Source organism: Perognathus longimembris, chromosome 22 (assembly GCF_023159225.1).
Source record: "Perognathus longimembris pacificus isolate PPM17 chromosome 22, ASM2315922v1, whole genome shotgun sequence".
NCBI classification, from domain to species: Eukaryota; Metazoa; Chordata; class Mammalia; order Rodentia; family Heteromyidae; genus Perognathus; species Perognathus longimembris.
This window is the reverse complement of record NC_063182.1, coordinates 36,087,695-36,109,688: the sequence shown is the minus strand read 5'-3', so window position 1 is coordinate 36,109,688 and position 21,994 is coordinate 36,087,695. Positions and strand designations below refer to the sequence as shown.

At 40.2% G+C, this 21,994-nt stretch overlaps 1 protein-coding gene across 1 annotated transcript in view; it reads right to left on the bottom strand.

The window, feature by feature from the left end:
- Positions 1-21,994, bottom strand: part of Camk4 (calcium/calmodulin dependent protein kinase IV) — a 158,254-nt gene that overhangs the window by 41,242 nt on the left and 95,018 nt on the right. Inside the window, exons 3-4 of the mRNA XM_048331159.1 lie at positions 13,423-13,485; positions 9,477-9,559 (exon numbers count right to left, since the gene is read on the bottom strand). Coding sequence (XP_048187116.1) covers positions 9,477-9,559; positions 13,423-13,485 — 146 coding nt within the window. The remainder of the gene's footprint in view (positions 1-9,476; positions 9,560-13,422; positions 13,486-21,994) is intronic.

The following is a 21,994-nucleotide window of genomic DNA, read 5'->3' as shown; positions in this document are numbered from 1 at the left end:
GCAGGTACTTGGGGAAGGGCTTCAAATCAGAGCTTACTCTCTTCCTTAGCTTTTTCCACTTAGTACTTGTACTCTACCACTTAAACCACACCATCATTTTCAGCTTTTTGCTGGTTACTTGGAGATCAGAGTCTCTTGAATTAGTCTGCATGGGCTGGGGTAGAAGGGAGAGCCTAGATCTCAGGCTCCTGAGTAGCTAGGATTACAGGTGTGAACCACCACTAGCAGGTTCTGTGGCTTTTTAAAAAATATTATTTAAATTATCATGAAGTAGATGTTCAAAGGAGTTGCCATTCAACAAAGCAGCTTATGAATCCAACAAATCTTGATCAATGTCACCCCTTCTCCTACTCTTCCCCATCTCTCCCAACCCTACCACTCCCCTCAATTTGCTTAATTTCATAGGCTATACCTTGAATTTTATGAGTGCATTCTCCCCATCTTCCCGTCTTCATTCCTCTATCCCTCTCTCCAACTTCCCTCTTCCTTTGGCTATCTTTGAAAGTTCCAATATATTTGGGGGGGGGGATGTGAGGGCATTATTAGAACCATTAGAGTTTAAATTAGTTTTTATTTCCCTTTGCTGGTGTATGAGCTCTTTTGGCATAGAGACAATGTACACAGTTAACGCAAATGTGGTCTTTAAACACAGAAGGAAGTGAAACTAATAGCAATTAAGAATCTCTTGTAATAGGAAAGGTAATGCGAGGGCCCAAAGGGCAGAAGCAATGGTAAGGGGTGGAGGGAAATAATTTGAGTGCTGAAATGAGGAAGAATTATTGGGGGAGGGCAGACAGGAGTGGAAGGAAGACGGGAAATCAATGCCAATTAGCTTAGCTGCTGGGTCCCTTCATAGAGACTGGAAGGTGAAGCAAGACTGAGTGTTCAGAGGAAGGCACTGAGTTCATGGAAGGCAAACTGACTTAGAGTTGACGGTGGGAATTTTTGGTAAAAATGTCTTCTAGGCTGTGGACAGCATGGTTTTCATCTCTCCTAAGACTGTAATCACTAGTGTGGCTCAGGACACCCATGGATGTTGAATTCCTTTATAGACCATGTAGAAGACATATTGGGGAAACATGGAATGAAAGAGGTGGAGAAAGGAGGAGCAAATCAGGAAAGAAATCAACGAGGAGCAGGTAGCTGAAAAGTCTTTCTTCAGGCACTTTACTCCCTTCTCTCCTGGCTATTATTACTCCCTTCTCTCCTAAGCTATTATTAGGAGATAAATTTGCAACTCTAGAAAGCTTTGTGTTTTGCTTCGTGTTTATGACAGATTTGCCCCTTCTGGTGTTCCCATATAAATGAAACATTGTGCGTTTAACAGAGTGCTTTTGAGATTCGATCATGTAACATGCAACAAGAGAAGTCTTTGAGTGCTATTCCGCTATAAATCTCCACTTGGTAGCACTTGCAGTATTTCTCCTCTTCTCACGTGTTCCCCTCTATGTGTTGATGCTCACCTGGGCCTGCAGTAATGCCCACAAGGAATCTAAAGGACAAAGGGATGCTGTGGACACCCATGGGTTGAAGAGAGCTCAAGTCCTTTGTCTCTGACCTAGGAGGTTCAGATCTTTTGTCAGCATCCAGAAAGGAGTAAGGAGATAGCTTACTAGTTTATAAATAAGTAGAACTGTATTAAGTCCTCAAACTTTGTTATTTTCAATTATTTTTACTAGTCTATGTTCCTCATTTCTTTTTTTTTCTTTTTTTATTTAAAGAAAGAAAGAAAGAAAGAAAGAAAGAAAGAAAGAAAGAAAAGAGAGAGGGAGGGAGGGAGGGGGAGGAGGAGGAGGAGGAGGAGGAGGGAAGGAAGGAAGGAAGGAAGGAAGGAAGGAAGGAAGGAAGGAAGGAAGGAAGGAAGGAGAGAAAAAAAGTATTCGGTCTCTTCAGGAAAACCTCCCTGTTCCTCATTTCTTTAACATCTTATTACTTCCTGCTTCTGAGAAAGAGAGGAGCACCTATCCTCTATTCTACAGCCAAACTTTTAGAAAAAAAAAATGGGCCATACAATGAGTCTGAGTCAAACAAAATATTTGTTTTCATCACAGAAAGCCACATAAAACTATATAAAGATGTATATTGAAAATACCCATGGCTGATAAAAGAAATGCGAATCAAAACAACATTGAGATTCCATCTCACCCCAGTAAGAATGTCCTATATCAAGAAAACAAACAATAACAAATGTTGGAGGGGATGTGGCCAAAAGGGAAGCCTATTTCATTGTTGGTGGGAATGTAAACTGGTTCAGCCACTCTGGCAAGCAGTATGGAGATTCCTCAGAGGGCTAAATACAGAACTCCCCTATGACCCAGCAGCCCCACTTTTGGGCATCTACCCAAAAGACCACAAACAAGAACACACTAAAGCCACCACGAGCACAACAATGTTCATCGCAGCACAATTTGTCATAGCGAGAATACGGAACCAACCCAGATGCCCCGCAGTAGACGAATGGATCAGGAAAATGCGGTGCATATACACAATGGAATTTTATGCCTCTATCAGAAAGAATGACATTGCCCCATTCGTAAGGAAATGGAAGGACTTGGAAAAAATTATACTAAGTGAAGTGAACCAGACCCAAAGAAACATGGACTCTATGGTCTCCCTCATAGGGAATAATTAGCACAGGTTTAGGCTAGTCACAGCAGAGGATCACAAGAGCCCAATAGCTATGCCCTTATGAACACATAAGACGATGCTAAGTGAAATGAACTCCATGTTATGGAAACAACTGTTATATCACTGTTGTAATTACTTTCAACATGCGATGTGAAACCGTAGCTTCTATTGTTGATGATCCTCTTGTGTCCCCTTCCTGTGGTTGTACCTGCACTATCTCTGTATCTTATCTGAGTACATTGTAAACCGTGTATACTGGTATTAGAACTAGGAAACTGAAAGGGAATACCAAAATCGAGAGTTACAGGGTAAAAAGACAAATGACTACAAAAGCAATACTTGCAAAACTGTTTAGCGTAAATCAACTGAACAACTCATGGGGGAAAAGGGAAAAGGGGAGGGGGGAGGGTGAATGAGGGAAGAGGTAACAAACAGCACAGTAAATGTATCTAATGCTTAAAATAAGAAACTGTAACCTCTCTGTACATCAGTTTGACAATAAAAATACAAAAAAAATACTCATGGCTGAAAAAACAACTGTGTTCCCATTAACTCAGCATTCAAGAAAGATAAGATGTTAGAGATGTTCTTTTTTTTTTTTTTTTTTTTTTTTTTTGCCAGCCCTGGGCCTTGGACTCAGGGCCTGGGCACTGTCCCTGGCTTCTTTTTGCTCAAGGCTAGCACTCTACCACTTGAGCCACAGCGCCACTTGTGGCCGTTTTCTATATATGTGGTGCTGGAGAATCAAACCCAGGGCTCCATGTATATGAGGCAAGCACTCTTGCCACTAGGCCATATTCCCAGCCCAGAGATGTTCTTTTTAGGTATAAGGATATTGGCATTCTTACACTTCAAAATAAAGTCACATGATTTGGGATGCAACATTCTTGAGTTTAATCCTATTTATCACTGTCAGTAGATCCTATAAAAGCTGGATGTTCACGGACAACTCTGACCCTCAGCTATTTTGCCTATAAAATCAAGGTCTATCTGCGAATGTGTTGTGGTGAGGAGAACTGAGGTCATGATAATAAATACTTTCAAACTCTCAGGATCCCAACAGCTATACAAAAATGCCTCTCATTACTGCAATGCATTATCCTTTTAGGCTACTGGATATTAGAGTTTCACTTCTGATAATTAAATTAAAGGCTATTTTAGTACTATAATCTTCACAAGTTCAGAACTGCTTGAACTTGGTAATTCTAATAGCAACCACAACATAACCTCAAGGAGACTGGAGCAAAAAGTACTCTAAATCCTATTTCTGGAATCTTTTTCTAACTGCAATGCCATCGGTTTATGATGTTGTCTTCATGAGTCAAAAGACTAGAAAGGCTCAGGTAAAGATTATTGTGGCAACGATCAGATTAGCAGGCTAAATGAAGTTCCTTAAGATTTTTAACATAACAACATCACATAACCACCCTGATTTCCTGACAAGTTGTACTTTATAAAGACAGAATGAAAAGTTTTATAAAATGCAGAAAATTAAGACATTTGGCATAATTATTTTGATATGGTATGTTGACATATCAATATTTCTTTAGCTTATATTCTTGAAAAATACAGATAATAAATGATACTTCAGAAAACTTGAATAATTGAAGAGACTAAATATAGCTTTGCATAGCAACAATCACTACATCTGATATTCATCATAAATAACAGCAATTCATTCTCTTGGACACGATATGAAAGGGACTCATGATCTAATAGGAAGGCATGGCCATGTGAAGAAGAAAGCATGGAACCAAATGACAGTCTGGCTGCCTAATCTGAGATCATATACCTTCACTAATTCTCCTTTTCCACATGGTGGAGGAACTGCTTTCCATCCTGCTTTTACCCAGTGTGTTGACTTTCTAAAAGAGAAAGCGCCCTCGCCAGTGAAAGAATGATAAGCCAGGAGTGAAATTTTGCTCTCAGCCTCCAGGCAAGAATAATGGAAACAAGCTAAACACAACATGTTTTCCTTTTAATCTATTTAAAGATGTTAGAGAGCTACCAAGAAATTAAAGGTTTTAGGAAGTTAAGATCCAGGGCTGAAGAAATCCCAGCAAAGCAAACATGCCATTAGATGCTCGGTTTTCCCTAGAAAGATGGCTACTGATTGTGAAGCAGCACCTGAGAAGTTGTACAACGTTTCTCTCCATCTCACCAAGCTGGGCACCCAAGTCAGCACTCATGCATGTCAGAGAAGAGAAGCCCTGGGAAAACCCTAGGCTTAACAGCCTGACCTGTAAAGAATGAAACCCTGTTAGAAGAATCTGACATGAAATAAAGGAGGAGCTCCCAGGAAGTCAATCTCTGAACCAGCCCAATAAGCCACTGGCAGGAAATGACATTCAATACTTCAAGTTATAAAAATCGTCTATGTGTATGGATTGGCACTGGTTAGAAGAAATGTTAAGAAAACAGGAAAGGTAGGCCAAAGAAACTTCCAAGATGTCCAGTAATTAGGCAAAAATTGGGAAAAATAATTTTGATTCAATAGGAGACTGACAATACTGCTACATTCATTTTGCTGAAACACACTGTATTTGAGAAAGAACAACTTGATGATTTGCCCTTCCTGAGCTCAGGGCCTGAGCACCGTCCTTGAGCGTCCATGCTCAAGACTACCAGTTGAGCCACAGCTCCACTTTCGGCTTTTTGGTGGTTCAGTGGAGATAAGATTCTCATGGGCTTTCTTGCCTGGGTTAGCTTTGAACCACAGTGACCCACGGATCCAGCCTCCTGAGTAGCTAGGATTACAGTTGAGATTCAGTAGCACCCGTAATGATTTATTCTCAAAGCAAACAACTTCAAACTTTGTTCACTTAAAAATTTAATTAAAATGATATTAAGGTTTTAAAAGTCACGCTAAGATTGTAAAAGACTGAATATAAAATTTAGGGAGCATTCTTTTTTTCCATGATATTACATAGACACAATGAACATATGTCCTTTTTCCTAAGACACAGAAAAATACTGATTTTATTCTAAAATCTCTAATCATTTGTCCTATGTCATGTACTATTCAAATTCTACATGAAATGGCAAATTCCACTTTGGACTTTGAATATGTTGAATATTTATAAGCTTCATAAAATTGATATTTTGTTAATAAAACCCAGCTAGTTTGACTAGAATGAAGTAACATGATTACCTCTCTATCAATCGCTCCCTCGCTCATTCATTAGGTAATACAGAGTCATCGTTAGACCAAGTATGAATCTTAATCACAACTGACTAAATTTGAGTTTGATCTCCTAAGAGGGGAAAAAGAGGTCATTCTATAATATTTAACCCACAAGAGAAAAATAATAGATCAGATAATAATGCAGGATATATTTTCAGCCTGAGAGAATTCAAAGTAACTGTGGACTTTAAGTTAATGGAGAAACAAAGTTCATATCAGTACGTAATTTATATGAATAATATCCAGAGAAGAACAGACTGTCTTCTAAAACCACTAAGAGTTCATCCAGTGGCTGAGTGCTTTACTGGCTGTTTGCCATATTTTAATGTCTTCTGTTGATCTTCCTTAGGTTTGTTTGTTCGGTTTGTTTTTTGTCTTGCTGTTAGCTCAGGCTGTACCTCACTCTGTGCTCAGGGCTAGCCTCAAATTCATGACAATCCTCCAACCTCAACTTTCTAAGAGCTTGGATGACAGGCATGCCCTTGGCTTCTGCTAAATCTGTATATTTCATTCATGACTCTCTACAAATGGAAATGTCCGACAGTCTTTATAGTTTCTTTTTTTCTAGAGCTGAACTAAATTCCAATTTTTTTTAATGGAAGAAATTTTGGGAAGGAGTTCCAACAAACAGAGGCAGTTGTGTAAGTAGGGGCTACTATTGGCTACTATTGGCAGATGACAGCTTTCAGTTATGGCAGTCCTGCCTCCGATTATTTACGATTAAACAACATTGTGACACTTGCCTTTAGTAGATCATAATTAGCAGAGGAATATGAAAGGTCTTCTTAGACCCCCTAGGAAGCTCCAAAGCCACCAGGCTCTAACCATAAACAAACTTTTAATTTTTCTACACAGAGAATGGAGCCGTGGCAGACAAATACTGGCAATCTCCAAATGGGGGTATGCAGAGGAGTCTAAACTGTGATGGTATTTAGAACAATATCATCTATCCTTCAAGCAGGTTTCAGTGGCCTAAGCTTGTGTAACAGCACATATCAGCTAGAAATCTGTTCCAAAGTTTAGACAAGTTAAATAAATTTGTCAAGGTATTCATCCTTGAGGGGTAGAATCAAGATTCAGAAGTGTGAGTCTGGCTATTCAACAAACAACTCCCACCAGAAGTCAACTAATGCCCTCTCCTTTCAGTTGGTTCATTTGCCTTAGAAATATGAAAATGATCATAGTCTTACAAGTGTTAACACCCCTCCATTCTAAGGAAATCTTAATCTCCCGTAGGAGCAAAATTAGGCATCTGTTTGTTGAAGATACGTATGTCAATCCAAATCAAGCTGGAATTTGATTCCTTCTGTGTAAAGATTCAGATTTTCACTGGGTAATATGAGAAACGAACAGAAAAGCAGTATCATTTTAGGAAGCTTCCGAGGAGACAAAAAATTCAAACAGATGGAGTTACGATGGGAAGGAAGATGTCTTTGGTCAGGCAGCTTTAACAAACTACTGTTTGCTGAGTGGTTTATAAACAACAAGCAAGTAGTCCTGGAGGGTCCACAGTTAAGGCGCCCGCAGATTTTCTTTATATGGGGGAAGGAATGAGAAGTCTCCATTGGGCCTCTTACTGTCAGGCCATCTAATCCCATCAGTAAGGGCTCTGTCTCCATAACTATCTCCTAAAGACTCCACTTCCAAATGCCATCATCTTGAGGGTTAGCAGTTCGGTACTTCAATGTAGGGCAACACAACCTTCAGACCATTCAGGAACGGGAAATGTTCCTCACCCAACACAAGCAAAACCAGTCCTTTTAGGTTTCTCTTTACAGTCCATTCATTGTCACCTTTGGCCATTTATTCTCTCACTCAGAAAATATTCATGGAGCATTTTCTATGATCCTAAGCACTCATTCTCTCTTCTGTGTCCTCTTTAAGCCACAGCTCAATTCTCTCCTGGCCCCTCCAATTTTAAAACAAACCTCTGCATCAGCTTGGAATGTGTACCTATTTGTTTCCATTCCCAGTGGACTCCCCGGATGAGCACAGAACAATTTTCTCAAGAGCTCACAAGGAAATAAGTAATCATCCCGAGTGAAAGCCGTTGAAACTTAACGAGTATCTGCCTCGCGACCCCCCTGACACATTTCAACACATCTTTCTCTCTCCAGTTCTCAAGTTTCTGCCATGAGGGGATGAACTACGAACAGACAAGCAAAACCAGTGAGAAGTGGCAAAAACAAACCATGTGCTACTTTGGAGCATGAATCTCTATATAGACTACTGAAGAAAATAGGTCTAAGGACAATCATTTGAAGAGAAGTAACCTTTAGGAGTTTTGTTTTTCCCTTCTCTGTATTGAGGCTTGAATTCAGGAGCTCACATTCGCTTGACTGCTCGCGTAGCAGATGCTCCACCCGTTGGGATCTATCTACAATCCTGCTTTTTTGCTTGTCATTTTGGAAATATAATTTCACAAAACTTTGCTGCCCAGCTCATCTTGGAACAGAGATCCTCTGGATCTCAGCCTCTTGAGTGGCTTAGCCATCAGCACCTTGTTTATGAAATTTGTATCAACGTATGGGATTGTAAGATTTTTGTATTATACTATAATAGCATGTAGTATATATTATATATTCAGTATATATTATGTGCACATGTGTATATATATAACATAGTATATATACTATATTATATGTAGTATATAAATATCCACCTTTATATATTATATATATACAGTATAAACTATGTACTATATATATCCCATATGATAAAATATACTGTTATAATATATTATGAGATGTTTGTATCAAAATATACTGTCACTGTATATGCTTAACTTTCTATGATTTTTCCTTTAGTATATTCTGATAAAATATCCTCATAAGTCTTACTATTTGTCAGTTTAATGTGACCTCAACTTCTATTTTCTTAGGGCTGGGATGTTGCTCAATGGCAAAGCACTTGCCTAGCTAGTGCAATGGTCTGGGTCCCATCCCCAGTATCAAAAGGGAAAAGATAATAGCCCTGATATCACTGTAACTGATTTTATTACCCTGCATATTGCACATATGTGTGTTGGAACTAGGGAAGGGAAAGGGAATACTAAAATCGAGTGACAAAGGATAAAAAGACAAACCAATGCAACAGCAATACTTACAAAACTGTATGGTGTAAACCAACTGTACAACTCATGGGGGTGGAATGGGGAGAAAGGAGGCAGGGAGAAAATGAGGGAGGAGGTAACACGTTGGATAAGAAATGTATATGCACTGTCTTACATATGAAACGGTAACCCCTCTATACATCAGTCTGACAATAAAGAAACAAAAAAATCAATAAAAAAGTTAAATTCTATTTTCTTATTGGCAAAGTAAATGTTTGGAAAGATAATAAAAGTGTTCCTCTCTAATTTACTAAGCATCCCAACTTCTTGTCTACATATATCTTATTAAATACTGCTCACATTTCTTCAACGATCTCTCCAAGACTAACTGTAGAAAAGTGTACCAAGTAATATGACTGATTTTTTTCCATTTCTATATTGTCAAAGTGATATACAGAGGAGTTACGGTTTCATATGTAAGGCAGTGAGTACATTTCTTCTCCAACTTGTTACCCCATATTTTATTGTGAAAAATTTTAGGGAAAATTTCCTTTCAGTTATTTTGGGCTCCCAACAAGTATTTCTTTGCTTCCGTTTCCAGATCCAACTTACCTGTCGAAGAGTTCCCCTCCTGTGACGAGTTCTAGGACCAAGCTGATTTCTGTAGGGGTTTCAAATATTTCCTTAAGTTTTATCTGGGGAAAGATACATATTAAAATGAGTATGATAAGAGTCCTTATTTTCACTTTTCTTGTAAACATCTAAAATCATGGTTAAAATGATGCTGTATAGTAGTAATGTGTCAGATCACTGTTAATAGTAAAAGTCCCTTATTCTTGTATCAGGTAGATAGATAGTCATCCTCCTCCATCTTGAGTGTTGATTTTGTCAGTGACCTCTTAATTTCCAAAGGCCTTATGACATTTGGAAATTTTCTCTTGCATACTTGAAAAATAACTACCTTAGAAACACTTCCCACATTTTACCAAACTATCGCAATTTCTGCCTTTTTCTAGAATCAGAAATGAACCAGGGCATTGCAATGAGGGGTGTGAGGCAGGGCAGGCCGAGGGAGAGTTTGTATATGCAGCAGGGTGCTCTCTGCAGCTAAAACGTTGCTGGTCCCTCGGCAAAGCGTGATGGCAGAGATTTGACGGAGCAGCAGGGTTGTCAACACATCCGGAGAATAGGACCAATTTGGGATATTCTTTTCTACGTATATCAGAGAATCTGATGGTCAGGATTAATCCACTTTGAGGAAAATTCCACACTGGGACCTCTTTAGAACACAGAAGAGCTGGGTAACAGGAAAACACTGATCCAGTGTGGTCATTTTGTCAGTTACTTATCCAATGCTTTTCCCTGTATTGCACACCGAATCTGGATTTTGTTCGGGAGAGCAAGGCACCCCATCCCTTGTGGACTGCGATGGTCTAAGCCATGTGTGACAAGCCGGGCTCCATGCTGTTGTAGCAGAGTTTCTGAGAATTTCCCCCCCTCATCTTATTCTACTGGTAAGGTCCTTGGAACTTTTCTTCTGAATACAGACCTGAGGATTTGTGAGAACCAAGAAGCCAACTCAAGACCAGGAAGGAGAAGCTTCAGGACGACAGCAGCGCACCAAGTACGGCAGTACTGAGGGTGTGTGGGGGTGGGGTGGGGGATGTCTTGGCTCTGTGCTTTATCTCTGTGGTGCTGAACTGAGGCTAGAAACGGCCTGCCTTGCTGTCGTCTAAGGCAAGAAGCAAATACAAACAGGATCCAAATAGGGAAAGACCAAGTTAAGAACCCTCTCTCTGCAGGTGACCTGATCCTGTATTTAAAGAGCCCCATAGACTCTATGCCCAAGTTACTTGAGCAGATCCAAAACTTTGGTAAAGTAGCAGGATGTAAAATAAATCCTCAAAAATCAATGGCTTCTTTGTATGCCAACAATGCAAAGAGTGAGGCTGAAATCAGGAAAGCAACTCCATTTACAATAGCCTCAAAAAACATAAGATACTGGGCTGGGGATATAGCCTAGTGGCCAGAGTGCCTGCCTCGGATACCCGAGGCCCTAGGTTCGATTCCCCAGCACCACATATACACAAAACGGCCAGAAGCGGCGCTGTGGCTCAAGTGGCAGAGTGCTAGCCTTGAGCGGGAAGAAGCCAGGGACAGTGCTCAAGCCCTGAGTCCAAGGCCCAGGACTGGCCAAAAAAAAAAACAAAAAAAAAACATAAGATACTTAGGAATATCCTTAACCAAAGAAGTGAAAGACCTCTATGATGAGAACTTTAAAAACCTGAAGAAGGAAATTAAAGCAGAACTAAGGGAATGGAAAAACCTCCCATGCTCCTGGATTGGGAGGATTAACATCTTGAAAATGGCAATATTGCCAAAGGCTATCTAAAAATTCAATGCAAAATCCATCACTATCCCAAGACCATTCTTTAACGAAATAGAGGAAGCAATCCCAAAATTCATACTGAACAATAAGAGACCCCAAATAGCAAAACCAATCCTAAGCAGGAAGAACAATGCTGGAGAAATATCAATACCAAACTTCAAGCTCTATTACAAAGCTATAGTAATAAAATAGTAATAAAAACAGCTTGGTATTGGCACAAGAACAGGCCTGAAGCCCAATGGAATAGAACTGAAGACCCAGAAATGAACCCGTAGACCTATTGTTAAAGGAGCTAAAAAAAAAAATAGGATGGAAGACAGCCTTTTCAACAAATGGTGCTGGCAAAACTGGTTCAACACCTGGAACAAACTAAAACTAGATCCTTATATATCACCCTGCACCAGAATCAGTTCCAAATGGATCAAAAACCTCAGGGTAAAATCAGATAACCTGAAGACATTGCAGGAAGGACTAGGAAAAACACTTGGGCTCCTTAGCACTGGACAAAACTTTCTTAATAAAGGCCCAGAAACACAAAAAATTAAAGAAAGGTTGGACAAATGGGATTGCATCAAACTGCAGAGATTCTGCACGGCAAAGGACATAGCTTACAAGATAAATAGAAAACCCACAGATCGGGAGAAGATCGTCACTGGCCATACAACGGACAACAGCCACCAGCACAATAATGTTCATCGCAGCACAATTTGTTATTGCTAAAATATGGAACCAACCTAGATGCCCCTCAGTAGATGATGGATCAGAAAAATGTAGTACATATACACAATGGAATTCTATGCCTCTATCAGAAAGAATGGCATTGCCCCATTTGTAAGGAAATGGAAGGACTTGGAAAACTCATACTAAGTGAAGTGAGCCAGACCCAAGGAAACATAGACTCTTTGGTTTCCCTCATTTGGAATAATTAGTACACATCTAGGATAGTCCTAGCAGAAGATTAGAACAGCTCAAGCTATGCCCATATGAACACATAAGATGATGCTAACCACAATGAATTCCAAGTTATGGAAACAAGTGGTATATCATTGTTGTTATTATTTTCAATGTACTGTGTGAAATTATGCCCCTTTACTTTGGTCTTTCTTCCCCATGGTTTTACCACTGATATCACTGTAACTGATTTTATTACCCTGGATATTGTATATATTTGTATTGGAACGAGGGAAGGGAAAGGGAATACCAAAATGAAGAGACAAAGGATAAAAGACAAACCAATGCATCAGCAATACATATAAACTATATGGTGTAAGGCAATTGTACAACTTATGGGGAGGAAGAGGAAATGGAGAGGGGGAGGCAAGAAGGGATGAGGGGGGAGGAAGCAAGTTGGGTAAGAAATATACATACTGCCTTATGTATGAAACTGTAACCACTCTGTACCTCACTTTGACAATAAAGAAATAATTATTTTTTTAAGAAGCATTTGCTGGTATTTTGCTAAGTGCATTCTTAGCTCACATACCGGACTCCTTCTCAACCGGATAATCCCTTCAGATACAGCTTTCTCAGAGAAATGAGAAAGGTGTTTTATGAACTAGATGGCTTAATTACTAAAATCAATTTATGGCTGGGGAAATGATTTCATACTTTTCCACTTCATTGGTTCAGAAAGGCTTTTCAACAGACATGTCCCTTCAGAGGCGCTGTCTGGACATTGACCAGAAGCAGAACTTCTAAGGACATTTTCTTTTGTTTTCTCCATTGGAATATATCACTGATTGGCATCTCTCTCTCCACGGTTCCCGAAGCAGTGACTCTTTCAGAGAAGACTGAAATGGCTCTGGAAGGCAAGCCAGTTTCTTCAGAGGCTTTCTGGGCAGTGGCATAGGGATATGATAGCCATACAAAAGGAGGAGAGAGCCAATATTGTATTGTAGCACAGCAAAACAAAACTCTTCAATTCCATCCTCTTGTGCATGAAAAGACACACAGTATCTCTGGCTAACCCATCCATCTTGAACCTAATCAATAAATTTGTAAGATTTATTCATCCAAAGAACTGAAACTACTATGAGATGAGGTTATAAACAGCCCCTGTGGCTTCCAGAGTGGCAGACCCCTTCTTGTAATCGTCATGGACAGATATGGACAGCAGTCCCATGCTAAAGCTTTGGGAAATATTTGAAATAGTAGGTCAAAACCACTTACAATGTTTGGATGCGAGAGGCGAAGAAGAACTCCTATCTCAGTTCTTACGATTTTTTTGTCCACCTAAAAGGCAAAATAAGAGTTTAAATTGAAATATAATCCTATCTTGGGAACATTTTTAATACAATAGAGATGAGAAATAAAATTTACCCACCCATAAGAAATCAGGTAACCAGCCTTCCTTCCTTTCTTTCTTCCTTCCTTCCTTTCTTCCTTCCTTCCTTCCCTCCCTCCCTCCCTCTCTCCCTCCCTCCCTCCCTCCCTCCCTCCCTCCCTCCCTCCCTCCTTCCTTCCTTCCTTCCTTCCTTCCTTCCTTCCTTCCTTCCCTCCCTTTTTCTCTTCCTCCCTCCCTCTTTCCCTCCCTTCTCTTTTCCTCTTTTCCTTCTTGTCTTCCTTCCCTCTTCTTTTCTTCCTTCCTTCTCTTCTTTCTTTGTTTCCTTACTTTTCTTTCTTTTTTTTTTTTTTGGTGCTGGTCCTAGGGCTTGAACTTAGGGCCTAGGCACTGTCCCTGAGCTGTTTTGCTCAAGGCTAGCACTCTACCACTTAAGCCACAGCTCTACTTCCAGGGTGTTTTTTGGTGGTTAATTGGAGATAAGAGTCTCATGACCTTGGAAAAGAAGTTTACAACCTGGTGGGAGAGGAGGGTTGAGATGGGGAAAAGTGGGAGAAGATGAAGGAGAGGGTGACACTGTGCACAAAGAAATGTACTCATTACCTGACTTATGTGATGCAACCCCTTTTTACATCACCTTTACAATAACATTTAAATTTTTTAAAAAAGCAATTGGTATCACAGCTTGTAAGATCTCTTCAGCTTGCATGCATATTCACTTCACTGCTGCTGCTACGGCACAAATTCATCTCAAACCATCCTTCTTTCTTCTCTCCCTTCATTTATGGACGTGGTCTGTCTCACACGCAATGGAGCTATCACCACTTACTTTCTTCATAGAGACGTCACATGACCCAGCCTACCTAACCACAGTACCCCATCCCTAGCCGCAATGACAGCATTGGGCAGAGAGTAGAAATTATGAAAGCCAAAGAGAACAGACTTGGCTGCTCTTAGTGATACTATTTTAGAACTATGGGGTCCAGCACACTAAACATGAAGCCAACACAGGGAAAAAAATATTGCCGATATCATTTACTTTACTATGCATAAACTAGTCTGTCCTTTGAACTTTCTAATGATACAATCCAGTAAATTTCCTTTTTCTTATTATTCAGAATTAATTTCTACTTGTGGCCATTAAGGAACACTAGGGGACTCACCACTTGATCTCTGTATGGGGGAAATGATCAATTTAATTTACCATTATTAAAATTAAAGATGCTCCTTCCCCTTCTGAGTTTGCAGTAGACTCCTTTAATCAAAGTGAACTAGTATTTCAGATCTCTGTAAGTCGTACGCAGACACAAAAGTGTGATTTTAGTTCTTCTTCCAACAAAATTCATTGCTATACTATAGAGCTGACACCTGTCTTGTGATTGTGTTTCTGCAATAGGAGCTGTTCTGAATCTCTGGACTGGGAAAGTTCCCACGGCCTGGGTGTCAGGAGGAAGGGCATTATGTTTTATTCTTTCTTTCTTTTCATGCCATATCCAAGAGATTACCTTAAACAAACAATGGTTTCCACCATCTAAGTTACTTCTAAGTATAGTGGGAGCTTGAGAAAAAAATCCAATTCCATTTCAGCGGTGAAAGCCAACTATTGCTTTCAAGATGATACATGGACGCATTTATTCATTTAATTTTTATTCTCTAATGAATATGAACAAGAATACGTTCTTTGGAAATAAGGGAGGAATACTCAGAAATTTACAAGTTTTTACAATGTTTTTCCTTCAGTTACAAATGCAAATATGTCACCATATATTATAATCTTGTCCGAACCTAGGGTATCTTACTTAAAAGAGAAGAGTCATCATTAACAAATAGCTGTGGTTTTTATAAGAACGAAATGGGCTGACAGAAATATCAAACAACCCTCACCTCAGTCTGAGTTTTTCCAAGCCTATTTCACCACTGTACATAATAAATAGCCTTAGTAAAGTCATTTTAACTATCAAATTTTTTAATCATTCATGCAATCATTTAGCAGGCTAAGGGTGTTCTTACAGTTTTTCTTAGCCAAAAAATAATTAAACTACTAAAATGCATTCAGAATACTCTAAAACAAAATGTATTGCACTTAGGTCGAGTGGGTATCAGTCTGTGAGTCCCATCATAATTCTTAATTATGAGTGAATATCCACATAAAATGCAGCAATAGCTATAAACTATGAAGCAAAGAGAGGAAGAATATATGATCTGTCTATTCTCATGTCTGAACCCGACAGCCACCGTAGACAGGCAGACTCTTGTGAGCAACGGAAAGCAAGTTGCTAAGACATAGCCTCACTCAAGCTTAGTGATCAAAACTTTTAAAGCTGAAAATCTTACCTAGCTCAAACTCACTTTGGCCAAGGAAGCAATTAATTGTGATGCACAACCGTGGATTTATCCACGGACACAGTCAAATTCAGAGGTTCTAACCTGAACAGTATGTCCTACACCCGCCCCCCGCCCCCAACAATTTGTCTGTCTCTCTTCTTTCCAAATGCAGGAAACAAAGCCAGAGATGCCAGGAGAAAGGGTGCTCTTTCTAGTCTACGTTAACCTCAAGTAGTCTTCTCCTTGACCTTGCTTGTCCCCTATACTCACTGCTAGTGTAAGAGACAGTTTTCTACAGCAAGACCACGCATGGGTCCTGAGCCCTTTCCTTTAACCAGGGTTCATTGAGGGACTTGGTTCTTCCAAAATACAAATGTTGGACAACAGTGAAAATTTCGTTGCTGGCAGATTTAAATATTCATCCCCCTCCCTTTTCCATGTGCATAAAATCGTGAAGTGTTACTTTTTCTTTGATCTTCCAAATCCTAGACTAATTCATACATCATTTATACTTATTAATTTGTAGCAAGTCCTTTCTGTCAGTATATTTAACATTTAAATTCTGACCACTGAACAGTTTTCACACGGACTCTGAAAATTAGTAATGTAAAATGAGACACCTTTTCTTGGTGTGTGTGTGTGCTGGTATTGGGGCTCGAACTCAGGGCCTAAGAGTGTAGTTTAGCTTTTGCAATCAGGGCTGCTGCTCTACCACTTAAGTCAACTGGGAGTCCAGATAGTACTGTCCAGGAGGGACGGAAACAACAGAACCACACTCCAAACATTTGATTTCATGATAAAAATGGACCCTATGAAACTTTTCCATGAAGCAAGTGATTCTGCACTTTAGAGAAGCTTATCAGAAGGCTCGATTCTTCTGTAGACTGGAATAGTGAGCTCCCCCTGCTTTCCCTTATATTTCAATTTTTGCAGGTGCTATTAAAGAAAATTCCGATCCAGAAAACGTTTAATGGATTTTACTGAGTACGGGTAAAGTACGCACAATGATGTCGTAAGGCACACACAGCTACAATAGTGAGGCAAATCAATGTCCATTATTCCATATAGTTTGCCAATGCTCTTTTTTTTTTTTTTTGCATGATCAACTAAAATAGACCCACTGAGCAGGAATTCCACACACAGCACAATCAGGCCTTGAAACGCCCTTGGGGGAATGGAAGGAGGAGAAATTCACTTTCCCGGGAACTTTCTTCTCCTACTGGGAAAATCTGGCCTCCCAGGTTAACACCTCTAGGATGCCCTTACCTTCTGTTTGGCTGAAGATGCGTTATCTTCCCCACACAGAGGGCACAGCTCATCCAGTGTAAACTTGGCTGGAAGAGCTGGAAACTTCGGGGCTCAGACACATGCAGTGCCTTCTCCCCCCACACCCCCACCCATCCCATGCCTGTGGGAGCAAACCCAGGGGCTCAGTAAAGCATACCACATGGCAATCACCAGCAATTCTGGCATTTTTACAGTAGCAGGATTTGAACTCAGGGTCCTTGGTTACCAGTTGAGCCATGCCTGCGACCCCTTATACTTTATTTTTCAGGTAGGGTCTGGCTTTTGCCTAGAGCTGTCCTCAGACTGTATTCAGCTTACCTTGGACTTCTTTGTACAGGCAGGTACCACTATGTCTATCTTTTTTTAAAAAGATAGTCTTGTTTATTTTAGCAAGGCTAGAATCTGAAATGGAAATTCCAGCCATTCCAAGCATATAGCGCTACGTGCAGCCTGGAGTTTTTAATACTAGGTAAAGTAGACTGAAAGATGTGGGTCACAATTCTTTTGTGATTTATGGTGTCCGATCGCTCTTTAGAAAGCTTTGCCTCCCATATATGTTCTCTGCGCCCTTGTTCTAACTGCTGCGGAGACTCACCTAGATGGATATGTGTATGATTTTGTAGAGCTTTCTTTTAGTTCTGTACTTTAGCTAACCTAAGTATTCAAAGAAACACTTTCTTTCATTCTCATAAAGCCAGTATGGTACTAACCGATATTAATAGCTTTTGGTATGCATTCAGTATGAAGTATGTTTTTGAAGAATACATGGAAAAAAAACAATAAATTTTTAGTAAAAGAAATTGTATAGATTTGTATAGTTTTAAAAATCCATGGAATTCAAAATTTCTTTGTAGTTTTTGGTGGTACCGGGAGGAGTTGGAACTCAGAGCCTGGTGCTTTCCAGACAGCCATCCCGGTACTTGAGCTGTGTTTATAACTTTTATTTTACTATAATTTGTTTTTCAGATAGGGGCCCCAGTGTGGCAGGAAACTGCCCTTGGATGCATCTACCTCCGCTTCCCACATGGCTGCGATTACAAAAGGTGCTGTTACTCCCAGCTCGAGATTTCAGGTAGGTTTTGGTTGTTGCTGTTTTTGCCTGGGCTGACTTTGAAAAGTGACCTCTCTCTCATTTCTGCTTCCCACATAGCTGAGATTACAGACACATAAAACCACACTAGGTTAACATTTATTAAATACTGACAGAAGTATCAGTTTTGTGTTTTCTGTGATTTGATGGTAAAGGGAGTAGAAAGAAGTGGATTAAAAATATAGTTCTAGGGCTGGGGATATAGCCTAGTGGCAAGAGTGCCTGCCTCGGATACACGAGGCCCTAGGTTCAATTCCCCAGCACCACATATACAGAAAACGGCCAGAAGCGGCGCTGTGGCTCAAGTGGCAGAGTGCTAGCCTTGAGCGGGAAGAAGCCAGGGACAGTGCTCAGGCCCGGAGTCCAAGGCCCAGGACTGGCCAAAAAAAAAAAAAATATATATATATATATATATATATATATATAGTTCTAGAGTAATACCAGAGAAAAATCCTTACCATTAAATGGGAATTGATCAAACATATGCTTTTCATTAAGGTATGCAGCAAGTATATTTCTGAAGTTGCAGTCTCTGGCACTCAAAATCTCTTGGTAGGTTAGAGTGACTTGCTAAGATTGCTCTAGATTAATTTTTTTGTGTGTAATGGCTTTGCCAAAAGTGTCTTCAGGGCTGGGGATATAGCCTAGTGGCAAGAGTGCCTGCCTCGGATACACGAGGCCCTAGGTTCGATTCCCCAGCACCACATATACAGAAAACGGCCAGAAGCGGCGCTGTGGCTCAAGTGGCAGAGTGCTAGCCTTGAGCGGGAAGAAGCCAGGGACAGTGCTCAGGCCCTGAGTCCAAGGCCCAGGACTGGCCAAAAAAAAAAAAAAAAAAAGTGTCTTCACATAAAAATCTCAGCCTCATGTTATGACATTGAAGGAAATGAGACCACGTGTCTTCTTTTGCCAGTCTATGCTTTCTTTGAATTCTTTAGTGCAATATTCACTTGACTATTTTTCAAAGAATAATGCTATGAAATACAGAGCTGTATTCCTCAAATGCATTACAAAAACACGCAGAATATAAATAGTTAATGGATAGACAAATGTCTCGAAGCCTTCAGAGTGTTTCTGTTGCATAGATTCTACCTAATTTAGCTTCCTGTTTTCTGACACTCACATGCTTGGTGAAAAGACTTGACAACTGGAGTTCTGTTCAAGAATGACAGCTCTAGTTTGCAAGGATATGAAAAGCTAAGAGCTGCTGTTTGAACATGAAAAAAATTAAATCTATGCACATACAAATATGGGACCATGGCTCCAAACTATAGCATTCTATCCAAGTCTGGCCATTTCCTTTCTCTACTTATTTGAGCAGAAATCTGAATGCCTGTTACCGGCTCACTCTTTTCAAGAAACAGACCATAGGGCCTGGGAGCAGAATAGATAGTCTCCTGGTTCCTTACTACTATGTCTATGTAATCTCTCCTCCCCTCTTGCAAAAACTCTCATCTTCTTTGAAATGTCTGCCAGTAACTGGTACTACCCTTCAACTTCCCCTTTTTCTTGTCATCTTCCTGTCTTCCTGACACCACTTCTGTACTTTAATACTTAGTATTATGTCCCTATCTCAACCATTCCTGTCTTTATTCTTGATACCATCAATTCTCAGGTGATGAATTGCTCAATCCTTCTGCTTCTCAGTGTATATCACTTACTTAATTTCTCCTACCTCTTCCTCTGATTCACCCTGGCAACTCATTCTCCTGGTGTCATCTCAATTCTTCTCACGGCCATGGGTTAAAGCACCTGAATAGTCTTGATTTGAATATAACACACTGGATTTCTACCTTTTCTCTAAGCTTTGACTTCACATAATCGTCATGGTACCATAGTATATACACCCCAACTTCTCTGCCCTCCTCCTCTCATGGTATTGTACCTATGCAAGACCCTCAGCTTGATTAGGTTTCGTTCTTACTCCATGTTTGTGCCTGAACTGAAATGGCTGGAGACAAAGAAAAATGTGCCACCAAATTAATGAGTCCCATTTTTAACTTATTACACAAAGTTTTAGGGGGTCATTAGCACTCTCATTCTGCAAAACAACAAGTTACATTTTTCTATCTGTACCCCTGATTCACAGTTTTTTTTGTGCCTATCCTAGGGCTTGAACTCGTGGCCTGGGTGCTGTCCCTGTGCTTTTCTGCTTGATGCTTACACTTAAGCCAGAGCTCTATTTCTGGAGTTTGGGGGGTTAATTGGAGATGAGTCTCATAGGCCTTTCTGTCTCAAATAGCTTCAAACTTCAATGTTCAGATCAGCTGCCTGAGTAGCTGGGAATCCTGGTGAGAGCCACCAATACCCAGCCAAAACACCCTCCTTGTATTATCCTCCTATAGCTTTGCTTTCAAATAACTTGAGAAGGTCTATTCAATCCAAGAGAACACCGTTTGTTCTCAGGAACGAATTTATTAACTAATCCTCAATTAATTTTTTATCTATTCTTATTTGGTTTATTTATCCAATTTTTTTTAGTAACTATTATGTTTCTGGGCATGCAGTTACAGTAAGTAGTGAACAAAATAGATCGACTTCTGACCTCCTGTACCCACTAGATATAGAACTTCATGTTCTATATCATGTTAGGAGAGGCCAGACACAATTGAAACACTTCGAGAAAAGGAATAACATGATTGAATTTGACTTGAGAGGACATTCCTACCCTTGCAGAGGTGAGAAAACTCAAAAGAAGGGAGAGGCCCTGGGAGTTATCCAAAAGATAATGCAATGGATGGATATTTTCAGAGGAAAATATAGCAGAATGAAAAGATGGACTGGTAATGGGGTAGAAAAGAAAGAGAAGGATGGTACAAAATTTTAGGCCTGAGAATTAAGAGGAATTATTCTTTACTGGGACAAGGAAAACTGGAATAGAGGGGAAAAAGGGGGAGGGGGGGAGGAGATGCCACTAACGCCTGTCCCTGTCCATTGTGCTGAACTCATCTGCCATCTTTTTTTTTTTTTTTTCTTAAAATAAAAATATTCCAGCTCAGCAGCCTTCTTGGAAGAAACCCAGAGAACTGACTTTTTGGGTCCTTTTGACCCTTCTTCCTCCAGCCCTATCAGTGTAAGTTTGGGATTAACAAAGAGGAGACTGGAAGGCATAGCCACGCAGTGAGGAGGGGCGGTTTCAGGGGAAGAGGGAGGCAGGAACCAGCAACGGCCACGGCATGTTTGGGCAAAAATGAAGCCAGACATTTTAAGCAAACTTTAGAGCAAAAGCTGTAAGGCTCAGGGACAGTGCTCAGGCCCTGAGTCCAAGGCCCAGGACTGGCAAAAAAAAAAAAAAAAAGCTGTAAGGCTCCTCTAAAATCAGGCCTGCTTCTCCTGCCTTAGCATCTCAGTACACACTTCTTCTGCTTAGAGATGCCAGAAATGGTTCTTCACATGGGACGATCTTTGTTTGACAGTGAATAAAGCAGGCTTAATATTCCTAGGAGAAATAATAAGCCTAAGATACAGGATGATGTGAAATCTCCCTAGAAATAGTGAGATTAGCAGAGGGGGGGGGAGAGAGGGAAGGAGGTGTGTTTTGAAGTAGACTTTAGTGTACACACACACAGTTCCTCTTTTTCCTGCTTCTTTCATCTCTGTATCTCTCCTGGAATTAAGAATGTATGAGAGAAATTTTGATCTAGTGGGTCTCACGTATACAAGGGTCTTCTTTCTCTGTCACCAGCTTCTCTTGCTTCCAAAGTGTGTGTCTACTTCTCTCCATAAAAACCTCTTGGGTTGTCTCTGCATTCATTCTT